The 18682-nt window shown below is 36.3% G+C and overlaps 2 protein-coding genes across 9 annotated transcripts; one reads left to right on the top strand and one right to left on the bottom strand.

The window, feature by feature from the left end:
• The first annotated feature begins 1650 nt into the window (after positions 1-1650).
• LOC132644931 (protein trichome birefringence-like 6) lies at positions 1651-5138 on the top strand. Its single transcript, XM_060361614.1, has 5 exons — positions 1651-2729; positions 3193-3385; positions 3469-3659; positions 4364-4522; positions 4611-5138. The coding sequence occupies exons 1-5, from the start codon at positions 1969-1971 to the stop codon at positions 4930-4932; spliced, it is 1626 nt and encodes a 541-aa protein (XP_060217597.1). The 5' UTR covers positions 1651-1968; the 3' UTR covers positions 4933-5138.
• A 402-nt stretch (positions 5139-5540) lies between these two features.
• On the bottom strand, positions 5541-18104 carry LOC132644930 (histone-lysine N-methyltransferase EZA1). Of its 8 annotated transcripts, none has more exons than XM_060361605.1 (18): positions 18004-18104; positions 17271-17372; positions 15919-16190; positions 15138-15299; positions 14378-14462; positions 14038-14193; positions 13913-13960; positions 13768-13839; positions 13139-13256; positions 12636-13017; positions 11547-11691; positions 10051-10271; positions 9407-9538; positions 7262-7349; positions 7095-7142; positions 6862-6990; positions 6162-6239; positions 5541-6093 (listed from the first exon to the last, which is right to left on the bottom strand). In XM_060361605.1, exons 1-18 carry the CDS (start codon positions 18076-18078, stop codon positions 5908-5910), a joined length of 2499 nt encoding a protein of 832 aa, XP_060217588.1. In that variant the 5' UTR covers positions 18079-18104; the 3' UTR covers positions 5541-5907. The 8 variants fall into 8 exon arrangements, with proteins under 8 accessions (XP_060217588.1, XP_060217589.1, XP_060217590.1 ...); XM_060361606.1 differs by having other exon boundaries at positions 17277-17372; XM_060361607.1 differs by having other exon boundaries at positions 17875-18014.
• Between the last annotated feature and the right edge of the window lie 578 nt (positions 18105-18682).

Genomic DNA, 18682 nt, shown 5'->3' with positions numbered 1-18682 from the left:
AATAATGCAATGTGAAGTTTATTAGATTGCCCTATATAATAAAAATAAATTACTATTTTTTTCTTTTGATTAGAGCATGTAAATAGTAATCCTTTTGACATTGGAATACAAAAATACCGAGTTACTATATGACTTTTTCAATCATCATTTAGATATTACTTTAACTTGTCAGTTTTTGTCTAAGGGTAGAGTTAGAAAAAGCTAGCCAATTTATGTCTTGGTTTCCTAAGATGAAACTTATTATGGGATAAATTTTTTTTTACTAAGTTACACTTATTAGGAGACGGAAGGAGTATTTATTTTCTTGATTAGTTTATTTAATATTACTGTAACATTCCAAAGCACCTTTGCATGTCAGCATGTGCCAGTGCCTCTGTGTGCATTATTTTTTAAACATAAGTAATTTTATATTTACTTTTTGATGTTTGATAAGTATGTAAGAAAATATTATCCTAAAATATTTATATTAATTTAGAAAATACTATGGGGAGCTACTTGTAACTACAGATTCAATAACACCACCAGTTATGATTCATAATACATGGTATGTTGTTGTTGTTTGTACTGTGGGAATGGGATGAGTAGGAAGCAGAGGGGTTGTCGGGGCGGGGTGGCAGGGGTAGGGTGGTCAAGGAGTGGTGGGAGGTGGTGATGCAAAGGAGACAATGAGCTTATCATTTTCTATCATTACAAGAAAATCATTTTTCTAATTTTTAAGGAACATGTTATTCTTAAAAAAGACTCTAAAATATTTTCTGACCATACCACGAGAAATTTGAAAATGTTTTTTTTTTCCGCTCCGTACCAATCACACTCTCACAAAAAATAAACCACTAGTTTCTCATTTCTTACACCCTCCCTCCCACCTCCCCGCAACCCACGCACGTCTACCCCGATAAAACCAAACATAATGTTAATCAAAACCCAACGCTAGAAGTTACAAAAGTTTGGGGCCCTATGAGACCACAATGTTAAATCATTAACTTCATCACCACCAAGAAAACCATCAATTCTTTGCTTTTAAAAAAGAAAAACGAAAAAGGCTTAAATATGTGATCGAACTATCATAAATGGTTTATTTATGCCACTCGTCAATAGTTTGACTCAATTATACCATCGAACTATAGAAATGGCTCATCCATGCCATTTTTCTATAAAGTCGGTTTTACAATACCAGATATGACACTTGGTCACCAATTAGAGGTCCACGTCGTTTAATTAAACCAACACAAATTAAATCCTAAATTAAACTAAAACCCGACCCACAAATTTGTGCTGGTTTAATTAAATGGCATGGATCTCTAATTGGAGGTCAAGTGTCATATTTGATATTTTAAAACCTGCGTTAATGAAAAATGGCATGAATGAGCCATTTCTGATAGTTCGATGGCATAACTGAACTAAACTATTGACGAGTGGCATAAATGAGTCATTTCCGATAGTTCAATAGCATACCTGAGCCTTTTCCGAAAGAAAAACATACTTCACGAAAGATTATGTACTTAAAAAAAGCTTTATGGCTCTTGCTTCTTAGGTATATTTACAGCATGTGCACAGTTGACAACTAATCTATTTTAATTGGAGTTTAGGCATAACCGAAAGTTAAGGAAAGCCAACCTCATTAAATTTGTCACGATCTTTTCCACCACCCCATCAATTCTGAGGCTTGAGAGTTGAGCCTACTTCTCAATCCTCATTATGTGCTCTCTCTTGTGAATGTTTATCATTTTGAATAGTACTATAGTACTACTACTATTCTTTTCCTTGATTAGTTGTAGTATATTAGTATTAAATTAAATTCCAAATGAAGCACCTTTGCATGTCAGCATGTGTCTCTCTGTTCATTACCATATTATTAACCACTCTTCTTGACTAATAGCTGTATTTTATTATACTAGAAGAAAGCCCTGAAAATTAAACCCCACACAAAGGAAAGACAGTGAGAAGTAGTTTACTCAGAGAAATCTTATGGAGAAACAGAGGAGTTTCTCCATCAAACCCACAAGACTATGGCTTTTCTCTTTCACCATTTCATTTTCTCTAATATTTTTCATCTTCTTTTCCATTTGGGTCCTCAATCTTCCACTATCTACTCGTCAAGAAACTCATCTTCACTTCAACACTAGTACTACTACTACTACTTCAGTCTCTTTGGGTCTCAGATCTCCCTTCAAGATTCAAACTTTAAGTGCTTTTCACAGAAATTACTCAGCAACCCAATTCAAGAAATCAGTTTTAGTAGGTACCCATTTCAGTAGAGTTGAAAATGAGTCCCAAGTTTCTAACATTTCAACATTTGAGGGAATCTTGGAAAAGGAAAGTCAGCCTCAATCAGTGGCTTATACTATAAACAGTGTAAAAAATTCAACCATTTTTGGTAACCGTTCAACAAAATCTGAAACTGTTTCTGGTTCTTTTTTGATACCAACTTCTAAGGATCTTCAAATAGATAGTACCAATAGTAGTATCCCTACTAAGAAGCAGCAGAAAAATGTCAATATTACTTTGTCCAAGAAAGGTGAAGTGTCTAGTGATGTGGTCAACGTGGTGAATAAGAAAAAAATATGTGACATCACAAAAGGGAAGTGGGTCTTTGATGATAATTATCCTTTGTATACAAATGCTACGTGTCCCTACATTGATGAAGGTTTTAGTTGTGAAAGTAATGGAAGATTGGATACGAATTATATGAAATGGAGATGGCAACCTCAAGATTGTGACATTCCAAGGTAGAACAATAAAAACTTGACTCTTTTGCCCCTTTTTTTTTTTTTTTTTTTTTTTTGGTGTGTTGAATGTGATCCATTGCTTAAATTGCACGCTTTCATTGTCGGGCTAGTAAAAGAGTAGGAAGAGTAATAAGAAAGCTTGAAAAAATAGTTCCTAGCTTATGACTTTAGGGGTCGTTTGGTTGCTGGTTAGAGTTGTGGGGATTAGTTATACATGGTTTAGTTATTCATGTATTAGCTATTCCATCTTCTACCTGTATAAAATAATGCATAGATTATCTTATAACTCATACATATATTAGTTATGCGGAATTATAAGCTGATAACTAAAGACCGTACTTGGTGTACTGAATTTTATACATAGCAACTGAAATGCTACCAAACACGGTACTAGTTATGTCGGTTTTTAATACATGAATAATTCACTTCCTAACCATCAACCAAACGACCCCTTATACTACAGGTTCAATGCTACTCAGATGCTGGAACGTATCAGAGGCAAAAGGTTAGTGTTTGTTGGCGACTCAATCAACAGGAACCAATGGGAATCAATGTTGTGCTTGTTAAGGGGAGCCATCAAAGATCCAAGAAAGGTTTATGAGACCCGTGGTCGGAGAATAACGAAGGAGAAGGGAAATTATTGTTTCAAATTTGTGGTAATCAATTCAAATTTGTGATTAACTGAACGTGCAAAAGGTTGTGTTTTTCCAAGTTTCAATTTTTGGTGTTATTGTTGCAGGACTACCAATGCACAGTTGAATACTATGTAACTCATTTTTTGGTTCATGAGGGCAAGGCAAGAATAGGCAGCAAACGGGTGCAAACCCTGCGTATTGATACGATGGACAAAGGTTCATCAAGATGGAGAGGGGCTGATATCCTGGTCTTTAACACTGCTCATTGGTGGAGTCACCACAAAACTAAAGCTGGGTAAGTCTTTTGGAAACTATATTTCCTGGGGACTAATTTAAAGCTTAAAAAAAAAAAAAAAATACTTCCAGTTTAACATATGCCAAGCACTAATGGTAGGAATAGAATCTGTTTTCTAAGGAGTTCATGTGGAAGTTCTTAGTTTAATGATCCATATGAAGGTCTGTTTTAGAATATGGTACTTGGGACTAGCTAGCTGGTTTTTACTGATGTTTAATTGCAGAAGCCTACATGGTGCGACACGATCAATGAGGATTCATATGAATCAAATTTGTTTGGGATTATGGCATAATTGCTGCTGTTTAATTGGAGTCGCTAACATTTCAATGTGAAAATGTAATCATGATATCGTGATAGGATATAGAGAGAACTTTGGCGATACCAGTTAATGAGTCACATTGTTTTTTGGTGCATACTGTCAATTTTTGCATGAAGATAGAAATCAAGTTACTGGTTAGTATTAATTAATTATAATACTAAAAAAAGGGGAATTAGCCACTGGCAAATCCTGTAGCTAACCGTCGCTAATACTATCTAGCGATAGATTATCAAAAAATTCTATTAGCTACGAGCAATTTAGCCACAGATTAGTGATGAAGTTCATAGCTAATTCCATTTTTTTTTTTTTTGGTATATTCTTGTGCAAGATAAATGTGGTGTTACCTTTTTCTGAATCTCACTTCTAACCAATAGTGTCACAACAGGAAGAATTACTACCAGGAGAGGAATCAAGTTCATCCTCGCCTTGACGTTTCAACAGCTTTCGAAAAAGCCTTGACAACTTGGGCATCATGGATTGATAGATATGTCAATCCAAGCAAAACACAAGTTTTCTTCCGGAGTTCTGCTCCTTCTCATTTCAGGTATGCTTTAATTTGCTTTCAACTCACTGTCATAAGATTTGTGATATATTGGCTTCATGGCTCATCACCCTCTTCTTAAATTGGACAGTGGGGGTCAGTGGAACACTGGTGGGCACTGCAGAGAAGCTTCTCAACCAATCCCCGAGACTTACGGAGGCGAATACCCAGAGAAGAATATGATAGTCGAGCAAATTATAGGCAAGATGAAGACTCCAGTTACCTTTTTGAATATAACTGGTTTATCAGATTATAGGATTGATGGTCATCCTTCAATATATGGAAGAAAACTGGGTAGCTCTTCGCGTGGTCAAGATTGTAGCCATTGGTGTCTCCCAGGTGTTCCAGATGCCTGGAATGAAATCTTGTATATGCATTTAGAAAGTAAAAGGAGAAAGAGTTTGGCTAACTGAAACTTCCTTCTCAAATTTGTAATTCTTTCATTTGTTCAGCATGTTTGCTAGGCTTGTATATAGCTGTGAAGTTGAGGTTCATCTTTTGTTCTCTCCCTCTCTTGTGTGTCAATTATGTCTTAAGATGGCAAATCGATGTGTTTGTCAAATTTGAACGGGTTAAAATTGTCAAATAAATAAATTGTTTGTGATCCAACTCACCCAAAGTTTGCTCAACATGGATTGAAACAAAATGGATCAAATAACAGGTCCGTGCAACATGATACGACCTCCCTTGTCTTTTTGAACAAAAAAAAAAAAAAAGAGCGAAAAGCATGTACTTTGTTTAAAAATATTAGCTTGAGTTCTTCCAAATTTACATAATTTCCGGTCGACTTCCCACAATTTGACATCAAATAATGCAACTTTTTTTTTTATCAAGACAATGTTTTTCCACTTCATGAGAATTCAGTTAATTGAAGACCCCTATCCACAAAAAGATCCATAAAGTCCAGCAGAAAAAATATGAAGTCTCGTCTTGAACTTTGACCAATGACCACCTAACTAATCATAGAAGGGTTTCAAGACAAAACTGGTTCTAGATAGAGTAAAAAGGTTCGGCAAAAAGGTAACAGACTAGCAAATCTACATGAGCTGTATTATTACAAGACATCTTGTGTCTAATCCAAATAACTTATTTTATCATTTAAGATGACTATACGTATACATGTTTCTTTCTACATTTTTCTGCTTATTCTTTACATAGCCGGACTTCTCTCCAATCACTTTTTGAATGTCTTATTATTAGCACACTAATAAAATATGGAGGTAATGAAAAAGGAAAAAACAAATTAATGTTTCTTACAATCGTCTATATTGTATTAAGAGATGTAGTACACCTTCCTCTGTTCCTCCTGCATGTTAAGCACTCCACAGTAAAGATAGAAATGGTTATGTTACAACCATTGAGATAGTTAGCATACTGTCTCAAAGATATTATTGGTGTTTCTTTGGTCGACCTTGAGGTGCTGGTGAATCGTCTCTCTTTGTGCCCTCAGGTTTCCTAGCCCATATTGGTGCTTGATCCGGACCATAACGATAATCATAGAAAAGCTCTTCACTAGCTTCAATACGTTCCTTTGCAAATATCCCAACTCGATGATCACCAGCAACCAGCATTACCTAAAGAAGTGTCAGAATCAGCAACAATCAAGAATTTTATTGAGCTTAATACATAGGATTGTATGTACCTTAGCATAACAGTTTGGGTTTGATGAGTGATTGGCAAATTTCAGCTTGTCTCCCTTCCGGTAGGCATCAAGCACATACTGCAATAAAGAGATGAGAGCAGTACATGACATGTTTATTAAAAGCTCATAAAATTCTCTAAAATGTTAGCTTCTGATGTTTTAACCTGCTTCTCACCAAAAAGTTCATAGAACTTCTAGATCACAACTCACTACTCAGTCATATTTGCAAAGAACGAAAAATTACAGTAACCTCAATATCAAAGAACTAGGACTCAATTGACAAACACCCCTAAAACAGTAAGTAAGGGAAGCTTCATTTATTGAAATGAGCTGTCTAGTTTTTGAGCCCTGGCCCAGGATTAACTAAAGGGAGTGTTTAGTTAGTCGCCTTATGTTATCATTTTTATTGTTTCCTCGGTTGGAGAAACGAGGCATACAGATAGAAGAATCCAAAATATTTGAATGACCACTAAATCCGGAGGACATCACAGGTTAATAATTGGATATTTTGGAATTGAAAATTGTAATGCACCAAATTCACGATTTAAAATGACTAACAACTTGTTGGAGCTAGACTCTAGATTGTGGAAATAAGAGCATATAGATGGTAGGGTATAAAATGCAGGACCGATGGTCCTAAGATTCAGATTTCGTAATACAAGGGAATATTAAAATCTCTCAAACAATTAGCAGTGTTCACCTGATCGTTCAAGTCGAAAAGGAAAGACGAATTGGCACGATCATATATTTTTCCCCGTTTATCTGCTTCTCGATGAGAAATTAATTCACCAGTATATTCTCCCAGGTAATCATTTTTGTAAACAGGGTTCTAGGTGAAAAAAAAAAAAGATTAAACAAATTAATTAATTAGTTTATTAATACTTTATAGCACTAGCTTAAGGAGAAAATGTATCACACAGGAATACAGCTTACCTTCAGAAAGGCTCCCCATCCAGCAACATCAGATTTTCCCAGCAGAATCTGTCAGAATTTAGAAACGAGGCAAGACGGATTGAAAAAAAAAGAGAAAAGGAAAGACGAGTTTCATAACCGAAGTAGTAAAAGGTCATATAGTAATTGAAAACCCTAAAATGACTGACCCTTTGCTGCTGCCTTAGGAGGAGCCTCATGTTACCACATTGACCTTCTCCTTGCCTAGGAGGCTCACCCAATGAGCCATCACCACAGCTGCAAAGTGTGTCAATATTTCAAGAAGTAATACATGGGTGAATTCAGAGGCTAAAATTTAGCTTTCAACTACATAACTATATGAAAGCAACATGAAAACAAGCACTTCAGCGTTGTGATGGTTCTCTAACAATAAATTGTGCAAAACTTCGCAACACGAGAGAAAGTCTGTCATGATGCAAGAAGTAAATACTGCATCATCAGCACTACTAAAGCTTAGTATCTGTGACTTCCATGAGATTGGAGGAATAATAGTTGTTGACCTCTTCGCACAACACATCATTGAGATGAAACACCCATAAAGATGCATGATTACAAATATCATTCTCTGTCAGCTGTAATGAATTGGAAAGACAACAGAATTGAGACCTTTGTCATTCTTTATTTTCTTTTTGGGAGTCCATGGGGGCGGGGATTTGAAGAAAGGAGGAAGGTTCTTCATAAGGCGATTGGTTAAATAATTCACGAGTTCCTAGTCTTGGGATTTACTTGATCACTGATGGATTCTTCACAACGTTAAAGTTCGTGAAAGTAAATATTATAAACAAATTCAACCAGGGAGTTGCCAAATCGTTTTGCTACTACAAATACCATTAATTCATCATAGACTTTGGGAGACTACAACTACAATGATGACCAGCTCAAATTCAACTCATCTAAGAGTTCGGCTGATTTGGGCTAAATATCTAGGTCACATGTTCGAGCCGTGGAAGCGGCCACTAATGCTTGCATTAGGTTAGGCTGCCTATATCACACCCTTTGGGGTGTGGCCCTTCCCCAGACCCTGCTAACGCGGGATGCATTGTGCACCGGGCTGCCCTAATGCCCTAGAAATAGACCAATGAGAAACCTTGTCAAAATATATTTTAATATTTTTGTTTGATAATGTTATATATCCCTATAATAAAGAGAGAAAAAAAGTTATGTTAGTTACGTTTGGTACTTAAATTAATTTTAAGAAAACAAACAAAGAAATTAAAACTTGGTAAGAGTTGGACGGGTAAAGTTATGACCCATTGTTTAACTCATCTTGACCCAACCCATCTCAGCCCACATAATCTTTGACCCGAACATTCACTAAACATTTTGACCTGTCCAAATTCAGCCTAACCAGTCAAGGAACGAAGCTGCTTCTCTAATAGCCCCGTTGAATAGGCGGGCGAAGGCTTTTTGAAAAAGTCTTTTTTGTCTTGTAAATGCATTTTTTTCTATTTAGGGCACGTTTACCCAAAAGTCAACATTTGGTCAAACTTCTCAAACTTAAGCCTTCAAAATTCCAAAACTTAGATTTTCTTCTTGGATTCTCATCCGATCACCTCGGGAATGGAGTCACCCCATTTGTCACCCTACTTTCCAGATTTTATCTGCTTACATGTATAGGTCTGAGTAGTGTCTTATTGATATCTTATTGTTGTTATCATTTGAATAGTATTTGTATTATGCCCAAGCTCTTCTAGATTTCTAAATAGAGGACGAAGTTACTAGTCATTGTTCGTTTTCACGAAGTCTTCTACCTCAATATTATAATAAAGATTTCTCCTTCTACGATCAGTGCTTTATTGTCCACCTAGTTATTCTCTTATCTTTCGGCCAAAAAAGCTCTCCTCTGGGCTGAAAGTATTCTTTTAGCCAACTCTTATTTCTGTCCTTTTGACAAGTCAAATGTCTCCCATTGATTCACCCCAAAAAGGTGTCGACTTAGAAGCACAAATATTTAAGCAATTTGGCTACCCAGAAGTCTGTCTATCTATCTATCTAAAAAAGATCTACACAATAAAACACGACACAAAAGAGAATATTTGAATCTAGTCAGCCAAATCTATGTAGGAGTTTTCTTCCCCTTACAGCCTATATTGTTTGAAATGCCTTTTGGAACTCTCTTGCTGTTTATTTGTACTCATAACACGTAAACCTAATAATATACTTCAAAGTGTCAAGAACAATTCTAAAAATCTTGATTATCCAGAGCGATTCAAATTGGTAATTAGTGTAAATCATCAGCATTTATGATGAGCCACTAAAGGTATCTACAATGACGTGATTTTAGCAAATTTTACCTAACCCAACAATTGCGGCAAACATCTGGATCACACTCACGTCCAGCAGCAAAACACGGACATTGTCTGCTTCTGCATTGACTCTTTGCACAGTGGCATCCACGGAAACGATTTTTACAGCTTTTTGAGCAGCTGAAACGGAAGAAAAGATATTAGGAGAGATGACGGGTTCCTGAACTGATATCAGAAGGCGAACAAATGAAGTCCCAGCTAGCCCTAAGTAAACCAAAAAACAAAAAATTCTGAGCAAGCATCAAGTTGAACAGCTTTTCTTAACAATGAACATAGTCAAGAACATCAAGCTGCAGTCTTCTATCACATAACAATGAATGCAATTGAGGACATAACTGCTGTCCAATTTTACCGGAGTTCAATTTCAGGTAAATGCAAAAAGTTGATGCACTGCAAAACTTTCAGCTGCAGTAGGCACAAATGATCCATTCATAGCATCAAGTAGAGCCGCCAATGAATCCAGGAGGAGGGGAGGAGTGAAAAGAGAACAAGCTTTACAGGAGGGCTTAACAATAGTTAATAGAAAGGAAAAAAAAAAAAGAGAGAGAGAGAAAACTGTGGACTGGAGAAGCATCCGACTTAACAGGTCAAAGATGAAATCCTTTATTGATAAATTCAAAAGCTCAACATACCCACAATACTTTTCACAGCAAGTACCATTCTGCAAACAAGGACAATTCTTTCCACACATCGGCTGGCATCCACAAGGATTATATAGTATACATGATTGATTCTTTCCATCAGCCATTCTTCTCCAGATTGAGGGATGCCCAGCAGACTTTGAGGAATATTTGAGCTTCCGTGTTCTGCCTCTTCTACGAAGAAAGCGTGATTTTGTCGGAATATCTGGCTCCTAAATAGCCAAATACATCAAATTAGATGGGTATACACCATGAAGGAAGTAACTCAAATTAATCTAGGAAAGTAGAATCCTAACAAAAAACAAATCAGCACTTGCATTTTCAATTCCAGCAGCACCTTATACGGTAGTATGTTCCACTTTATAGCATGAGAAATTCAAGGGAAATAATATGCTCATATATGCATGAATTTCCAAAGAAGAAGATCGACTTTCTCAAATTCCTAAAATAATCTTGTGCATCATTCTGCGCTTAAAAATGAATAGAAGTATTTCTCAACAATATGATTCTTCCTGCTGCTGCATGTGAAAATATCTTATTCTGGATAGAGAAGAACCATTGTTTTTCTTGAGAGACAAAAGCTAACCCATCCTCATAAAATAAAAAATAAAAAAGAGGGTACGGAATGTTAGAAGGTAGCACTTCCTGCTGTTCCAAAAGATCCATGATGCTTTTTCTTTTTATTGCAAAGCTGATAGTAGACTGCGCGTCCAAATTTGAATTAGAAGTCTGTCCTCTATTTAAGTAATTCAGCTCTACATATATTTGAACCAAGATAAGTATACTTTTTTCTACTCTTTAAGATTTGTCCCATTGTTGCTAAGATGATACAGCCCTAGATTATACTAGAGGTGTTAAATAACACTTCCAAAGTCAAATGCTACTGTACTAAGCCAAAGCTTCATGCCCTTCTTGAATTGCAATCATTGAGTCACCTACTTCACTGAGTTGTGGTTCTAAAAAGAAGATTTTGCTTGGGAACGTCCAGTGTTGCTTGGGAACGTCCAGTGCCAAAGTCACTGAATGCGTAAGTCGCCAATCCCCCTTCATAAATTAACTTTTTAGGTAATTTATTATAAAGTGAAATTAATGAGTGCCTGTAATATAATTTATTGCCCTAAAATATGGATATGTTAAAACTTTATTGGACTAGCTTTGTTTTGTTAAAGCTTTATCCTTGGATTTAAGTCCATCATGTAGTAGGAAAGACTTTCGCCATTTTACAATTTAAAGAGAAGATCCCATTAACAATATTCCTTCTCCTTGGATAGAAATAGATCGGCCTATGGGGTGTTTCTAAGAATACAAACACCTTTTCTTAGTCCCAAACACCCAATTATTAAGTAGGTAAATTGACACGTTCCCAAATCTGTGTACCACAAGAACCCCTTAATCATTTCAAGCCCAGAAGAATATGAGAATTCATGTATTACCATCTTTGAGCCAAAGCCTCAAGTAAATGATTAGGCATGAAGAGGAGCACAAACCATGTAATCCATGTCAGCTTTCCCATTGTCCTCTGAAAATAAGCTTGCGGAGCCTCCGCGTTGCGCTGCTGCTCTGCTATCCATGTAAGAGGATACCTCCATACAAGTTTTCAACCCAGGAAGTAAGTTCCTAGCGATGAGGCAACTGCAATGTACAAGATATACATTAGAGCTGACACATATACCAAATATAATCCAACAAGAATCTGTCAGCAACATTTATTCCACTCCTTGTACTTAAGAAGCACAACCAAACAGGTAGGGGGAAGGGTGGGGTGGGGGGTTAGAATATGATCTGCACAAAATGAAAGGGCACTCTCAACATATCGGGACTAAATTTGCTAAAGTATGGTGTAGCATTTATCCAGGTGCTTCCTTTGTCTCGTGACATGGAAAAAAGAACTCTTTTAAAATGTAAAAGGGTCCTGGAAGGCAAGCAAAAGATGAGTGTCCCCTACTTTCAAGAGGAAAGTACAGCAACTAATCTTGGAGGATCCGAACACACGCTCATTTAAAGAGTCCGAGCAACATAGTCTGTAGCTGGAAGAGAACGGAAGACAGTTTCTATTTCTGAGTCTGACCTATCATTGCACGCGGAAACAGCCCATGCAAGGTAAGGCTGCATAAATGAGAGCCAATGTGGTCCGCCCTTCCCCAGACCCACACATAGCGAGAGATTAGTCCACCAAGTCACCCCTTAGTCTGACCTATCATTGCATGTGGACGACATAGATTGCATGGCTGTAAAGTTTAAGGATATGTTACTACTGACCTGAGTACTCCCAAAAGTACCAAGTGACATATGAAGACTCAGAAAGACTCCTTTTCATCTTACCATCTAATCTCTCACTCTCTGGTCTGCTGTCAACAAGAAACAACTACCTTACCAGATGATATCCACATGGAAAGAAAACCCCAGTGCAACAATTCACTTGGTCATGAATTTTTACCACTGATGATACGACCTATTTTAGTGTAAAAAATTGTAATTCTATTATTGAGAAAGAGCCAATATTAACTAAAATTTTAATGTAAAAAATTGTAATCCTATATTATTGAGAAAGAGCTAATATTAACTAAAATCCATACCTATTTCTCCCAAAAATCTCTATCCCCTTTGAGTACAGTTCTTTCTCTAGGGGTTTCCATTCTGGTAGATTTTTCGAGTAGGATGTGTGCTTCACAGTTTCCTTTTTAGTGTCTTCTCCTTCGCTCCTGACATTGTCCCCACCATGATTAAAGCCAGACTGGTCTGGTGCTGGTGAATGTGATACATAATCATTGGTGATAATAGACATTTCATTGATCTCAGATCCATCTTCTGCTGCCACGGCAACAGCAGTAGGGAATGACAATTTCCTTCTCTTACAAGAAGAATCTTGTTGGTAATCCAAGATCAGATCTGACTTCTTCAAAGTTGCATTCATAGACTCTGATACTGTGTGCTTCATTTTTTCATCAATGTGCTCGTCTATTGTGACAAGGAAACATGCACAAGTGGAACCAACAGCAGGTAATTTTATATGTTAAAGACAAGAAAAGAAAATTTCAGCAAAGTGATCTGTCCTCAAAAGTGTGTGAATCATAGTCACCTGGATCTCCAGTTCTTTTGGTGACCACAGTACTATCTCCCACTTCTGAAGTGTGCTTTTGTGACCCTTCCGGTAGATCGACAGTTGAATAATTAGTCTGGTTTGCTGCATCTTTTACCTAAAACCCCAAAACGAATTTCTCCCACATAAAAAGCTGAAAGTGAGTGAAAAAAGAAGAGGGGGAAAAAGGGAAGAGCAAGTTAGCAAATGAGAATAAGCAATTCAGCAGCAGTGGTAAGTGTTACTAAAACAGAACTGATTATGGTAATAGAAAGGAAAAAATGTAAAATCAAAATAGAGTTAAAAGCCTAGAATATATTTTTATGATCACCAACTCCACAGATAGTAAACATAGTAGAAAAAATCACTTGGCATTCGTCAGTCGGACCCAAAACTAGCAAACCAGATAATACCAAAGTTATATGGTAAAAGCAGAGCTGCCTAGGTACTTACTGAAAATGCTAGGCTGCTTAGTTAAACAAGTTTAGGAACTAATACTAGAAATATTCCAGGGTACCTCAAAAACAAGAGTTATCTTAAAAAATAAACAAACAAATGACACATTGAGGGGTATTCCTAACTTGATAAAGTATGATGTCCTTGCTTGTATATAAATATCTAAAGAATACCTTAAGATAACACTGATCACTGCAAGGTGTTTCGTCATCTTCTAGATCAGATGAATAGGACTGCCTTTCATTCTGTCAAATGAAAGACTCTTATCAGATTTTCATATACAAATTCAATAGAAAAAGCTGGATGAGCAATACTTACAACATCAATAAGAATTTGTGAACAACCATGCAGACGGCAGTCAAACACCTGTTGTAGTACAGGAGCCAATTAAAAACACATTATACTTCTTTTTCATTAAAAAAATGCACGTTTCAATCACATACCAGACAGCGGCGACAAAAAAGGTTATCAAAAGAATCTAAAGCAGCAGTAAGGCTTTTGTCCAGAAATTTACTCCCCCCAAATCCACTTTCCCCAGAATCTTTCACGCTTTTGCTGTCTGTATCTTGATGTTTTTCCCCAAGCACATTACAGTGCTCCTAATAACAAACAAAAAAAATAGAAATCAGATAGTATACAAAATGATTCCACAGATAGCCACCAACAAGATAACTATCAAAGATAGAGATACATGCCTCAACATGTGAGCATGCCCAAACACACATGAGGTAACCAAAACATCTAACAAGTTCATTATCCAATTACATCACCAACTTAGTTTACCAGGATTTCGAAAGTGGTGCCTCCAACATATTGGGTCAAGATGTCCAGAACTTCTTCATTAAGCCCAAACTCCTGCGAAGCCATCCTACAGAAACCCAAAAAATGAACATAAGCTGGCCCTGTGAGCCTCAAAAAGAGAAGCAAACTGACAAGCACTGCAAAAAAAAATGCATTTCCTGTCTGAAATCTGCAGCTATACCCTCTCTGTTTAGGGAACTACTAGCACGAAATGCTAGCAACTCCCTCCAGCTGGCTAAATATAGGCAGGACATTCCAGTTCAGTGATGGTGTTCGGCAGACCACATAAACAAGAGAAAGCTAAGTACCTAACTATTTTACCCAAGGGAAAGAAGCAGGGCAATATCCCAGGCTACTGAGGCAGGGGACTTGGGATAAGACAGGATAGCAAATCAGCTGTCGATCCAACAACTTAGAACAATCAAATCATACTCCCTTTACAGAATAGCTCTTCAAATTCTAGTAAGAGGAAATTTCAAATTTAAAAGAAAATGGGAGATGGGATTGATGGATAAAACTCTCAGTTGCAGAATTTCTATACAAACCTTCCCTTTGTAAGCACTAAGCATTAGTTACGCGACACTGAGAGAGATAAATAAACTACATCAATGCCAACTCTTCAAACAATCTATGGTCAATTTTTATCTTCGACACTGAAGCAAAAATCTGTTTAATAATTAAACAACAGCAAAGTGCTAATACTTTATAAAGTTGTAATACATAATGTATCATCTGAACTCACCAAAGAATCTTCTCCTCCCCCTCTGAGAAACGACGTTTCTCTTCCTCTGGTTCTGCGATGTCTTCCTCACTGTCACTACAGATTAGGGCCTCGCTACCATGCTGGTCATAATATATCCGCCTTCTCCCAACCACTGATTGGTCTTCAGCCATTCTTTGATTTCTGTGCTTTTGTGAAGAAGACTTGAGAGCAAAGAGCAAATAAAATCCTCATTTTGAATAAGAAGAAAGTATAATCATGGCAGCATGCAAGTCTAAAGCTGCAACTATTGGCCTAATCGAAAAACTCAGAAGAACATAATATAGAAGCTAAAGAACAGTGCGTGGAGAAGGCACAATGAACAAGATTAGCTAAATTGCATGACAATGGATGAATGATACTACTGGAAACTAGTTTTTCCCCAATCTTCTCCAAGCTATTAAATTGTGGAACTGCCGTAAGACTTCAGAGTGGGACTTCAGTTGTTTATGGTAACTTATCACCAAAATAGATATTAAAAGGAAAAAAGGTCCATGACAAAGGTCAAATGTTCTATCTCAAGCTTGTCAGGAAAGTGTTGTATCCAAAACAATCTACAGAAAATAAAGAAAAAGATGCAAATTTTAGTGCTTCTAATTAAGCCTTATACTGGTGAAACAGTAGATTTCAGGTTGACGACATACAAAAAGCTATCCAATGTAGCTGGCAACAAATGTTATTTTTAGAATTTCACTCGTTAAGTGTCCTCTTCGATGGAATTCTTCACAGTATGGGACATGATATAACTATGATTATCACATACTTGTCTAAAAAGATCCAAGTGGTATATGGTGGAATATTCTCAATCAAGGGAAGCTTTGCAGTTGTTGAAGATACGACTTCCTCTCCATTAGTATAGTCCCTGTCTCCTGAACCTTGAAGAAGTCCACCAACTTTGCAGAGGGGATTTGATAATCTTAAAGAAAGCATTTTACCAATCCCAGAGTTCCTCATAGTATCACTCCTTGACGTAGCCAACAAAAAAAGTTCAGAAACATGATTTTCTACCTTCCTTTTGTTCTCTTCATGTTTGTCCTACACAAAAACAAGCATGTCAGATAATGCTTTGCCCTTTATTCTAATTATGCTTCTTTTTTTTTTTTTTTTTTTTGCTGGGGGTGGGGGTGTGGGGGTGGGGGGTGTGTGTCTCAAGACCACTACTCATGCTGTGCCCATCAATTAGAAAGAACATTTTAAGCAATTAGTAGAGCTTTCTTTCTTTCTTTTTTTTTTTGGATTGGTTCCTTTTAAATGGGATAATTGGCCCACCCCTCTACCCTTCTTCACTTAAATACCAGACTTTTGTCTAGAGCAGGGTTCAAACTCATGACGTGCGCCTAACCCACACATCACGCACTGCGCTCTTACCGTAGACCAAAGCCCTGGGGGCGTGGATGTTTCCTTTTATTGGGTCATATAACCTTCCTCGCATTCTTCATTTCAAATACTGTTATTTTATTGATGTTTTGTTTCTCCGGTGCCGAATAGTGTGCACCTTTCTATACCAAGGCCATATTTGACCATCCCTTAATACCTCTCTTCCAAGCTTACAGAGATATATTTAATACATCAAATTATGGAAACAATTTGTTATCTGACTCGACTCTAGGAGTATGAATCGATCATCTCATCTTTAAGATGAAATACTTAAATAGACAGCTTTTATGTAATTACCCTCATACACATACATGCATAATGTGTATATGTGCACGTATATACATATCAGCAAATTCACAGCCTGTTCAATTGTACACTTTGATATTTTGGAACTTCCACTCAAAAGTCTTCCAATTGGTAACTCAGAAAATAGAAGTTACTCACTAATTGCTTTGCTCACAGAATAAGAATTTTTTTATTTTTTATTTTTTTTTTAAAAAAAAAAGATCTTCAGAAAAGAAATATCCATTTGAGATAAAAGTTTCCGCTAAATGCTAATGTTCTACATTAACTAAGGCTTGATTGGGCCAAACACTACTCAACACAAAAGAGAAAGAGATGAAGAGTATGAGCGAACACACAGCCGTATTGTGTGCTTGCTACAATATCAGCAGAGATACAGTTAAGTGTTGAATATACAATAGTTTAGAAAATAGAGAAATGCAAAGGAACAAGTACCCTCACTGAAAGAACTCGGTCCGCTTGAATTTGCCTTTTCAGCTGATTGATTCTGTACGTTAGAAATACCGAAGTATCTCCTTCATCTTCTCCATCAGACTTCTGTCAATTTAAAAAGATAAGGTTTTCATCCATGCTTAATTAGTCATCAAAAAGAAACACAAACAAATACTCATCTACCATTGAATAAAAAAATCAGACTTCATTAAATTACTTATAGTAAAGCCCAAATTATTTGATGACATCAAAACAACAAAAAAGGGTACATAAAGAGGGGAAAAAGAACTCATAGCCCATAATTTCATTCAACAAGGTTAAGGCAATATATCAATAGCTAGACGTGAAGTAATTTTCAAATTGACAATTAAAGCAAATAGACATAGTTGTAAAACACAATCCAAGAAGTATGTAAAGCACACTACTTTCCTATTTTTACTACTCTTTCCCCTGTTTTCTCAGCAATTGGAGTAAGGTAAAAAATACTTTCATAGTTTTCCAAGAATATCAAATACCCCACAAGAAAAGATCGATCAACAAGATGATGGGTGGAAGAACTGATTAACTAAAAAAACCAATTAAAACATAGATAGAATCATCAACTCACAGTGGGTAGGGCCACAGAGATGGAGGTGGAGGAGATCATGAAGTGGGTGTGTATGTAGAAGATAATTTGAGAAGAAGAATAGGAAAGTGATTAATTAAGGAGTATAGTTCGGTGTAAGAGCAGACTTACGTGGAGACTGTTGATGTGACGTGAAACGAATACGATACTTGGAAGCAAATATTCCACCCCCACCCTACCAATCATGCCACCTGATGTGTGGCAGCCTGGGATTAAATGTTCACCTTAAATAATTTTTAGAGGTATGTTTGACTCCAAAATATAACAAATAATATATTTAATCTCAAAATATAACAAAAAGTATATTTGACATCAAAATATAACAAAAGGTATATTTGACCCTTTTCTCATAGTATGGGGTATATTTGGTCCTTTTCCATTCTTCAAATAGTTTATTTTTAAAAAATTAATACTATATTTTTATAGTATTTAATATTCATATAATTTTATTTTTTTTAATGAAATTTTTTATAATCATTCTAATATTGTTATTGCAGTTATAAAATCATAAGTTTCAAAAAATTTAAAATCATATAAATGTTATTGCATGTTTAAGATTAGGGGTGTTCATGGGTCGGTTTTTGGTTAAAATCAAACCAAACCAACTTAGTCGATTTTTTTAGTTATTAAGATCAAATCAAACCAACTATAATACATAACCACCGGTTTGATTATTGTCGGTTTGGTTCGGTTTTCAAGAAACGTAATGTTATTTCTCTCTTTCATTCTTTTCCTGTGATTAAGACTTTTTCATCAATTTTCAATTTGTAATCTGTTATTACCCTTTTTA

Source organism: Lycium barbarum, chromosome 6 (genome assembly GCF_019175385.1).
Source record: "Lycium barbarum isolate Lr01 chromosome 6, ASM1917538v2, whole genome shotgun sequence".
Taxonomy (NCBI): Eukaryota; Viridiplantae; Streptophyta; class Magnoliopsida; order Solanales; family Solanaceae; genus Lycium; species Lycium barbarum.
This window is presented reverse-complemented; position numbering and strand designations above follow the sequence as displayed.

Excerpts from the sequence above, each read along its gene's own strand:
- LOC132644931 (XM_060361614.1), top strand. The coding sequence starts at position 1,969 with ATGGAGAAACAGAGGAGTTTCTCCATCAAACCCACAAGACTATGGCTT. Across the intron at positions 3,660-4,363 it reads CACCACAAAACTAAAGCTGG|GAAGAATTACTACCAGGAGA; the intron begins GTAAGTCTTTTG and ends GTGTCACAACAG. Across the intron at positions 4,523-4,610 it reads TCTGCTCCTTCTCATTTCAG|TGGGGGTCAGTGGAACACTG; the intron begins GTATGCTTTAAT and ends TAAATTGGACAG.
- LOC132644930 (XM_060361605.1), bottom strand. The coding sequence starts at position 18,078 with ATGATTGGTAGGGTGGGGGTGGAATATTTGCTTCCAAGTATCGTATTC. Across the intron at positions 17,373-18,003 it reads GTCACATCAACAGTCTCCAC|AAGTCTGATGGAGAAGATGA; the intron begins GTAAGTCTGCTC and ends TTAAATTGACAG. Across the intron at positions 16,191-17,270 it reads ACCGAGTTCTTTCAGTGAGG|GACAAACATGAAGAGAACAA; the intron begins GTACTTGTTCCT and ends GTTTTTGTGTAG.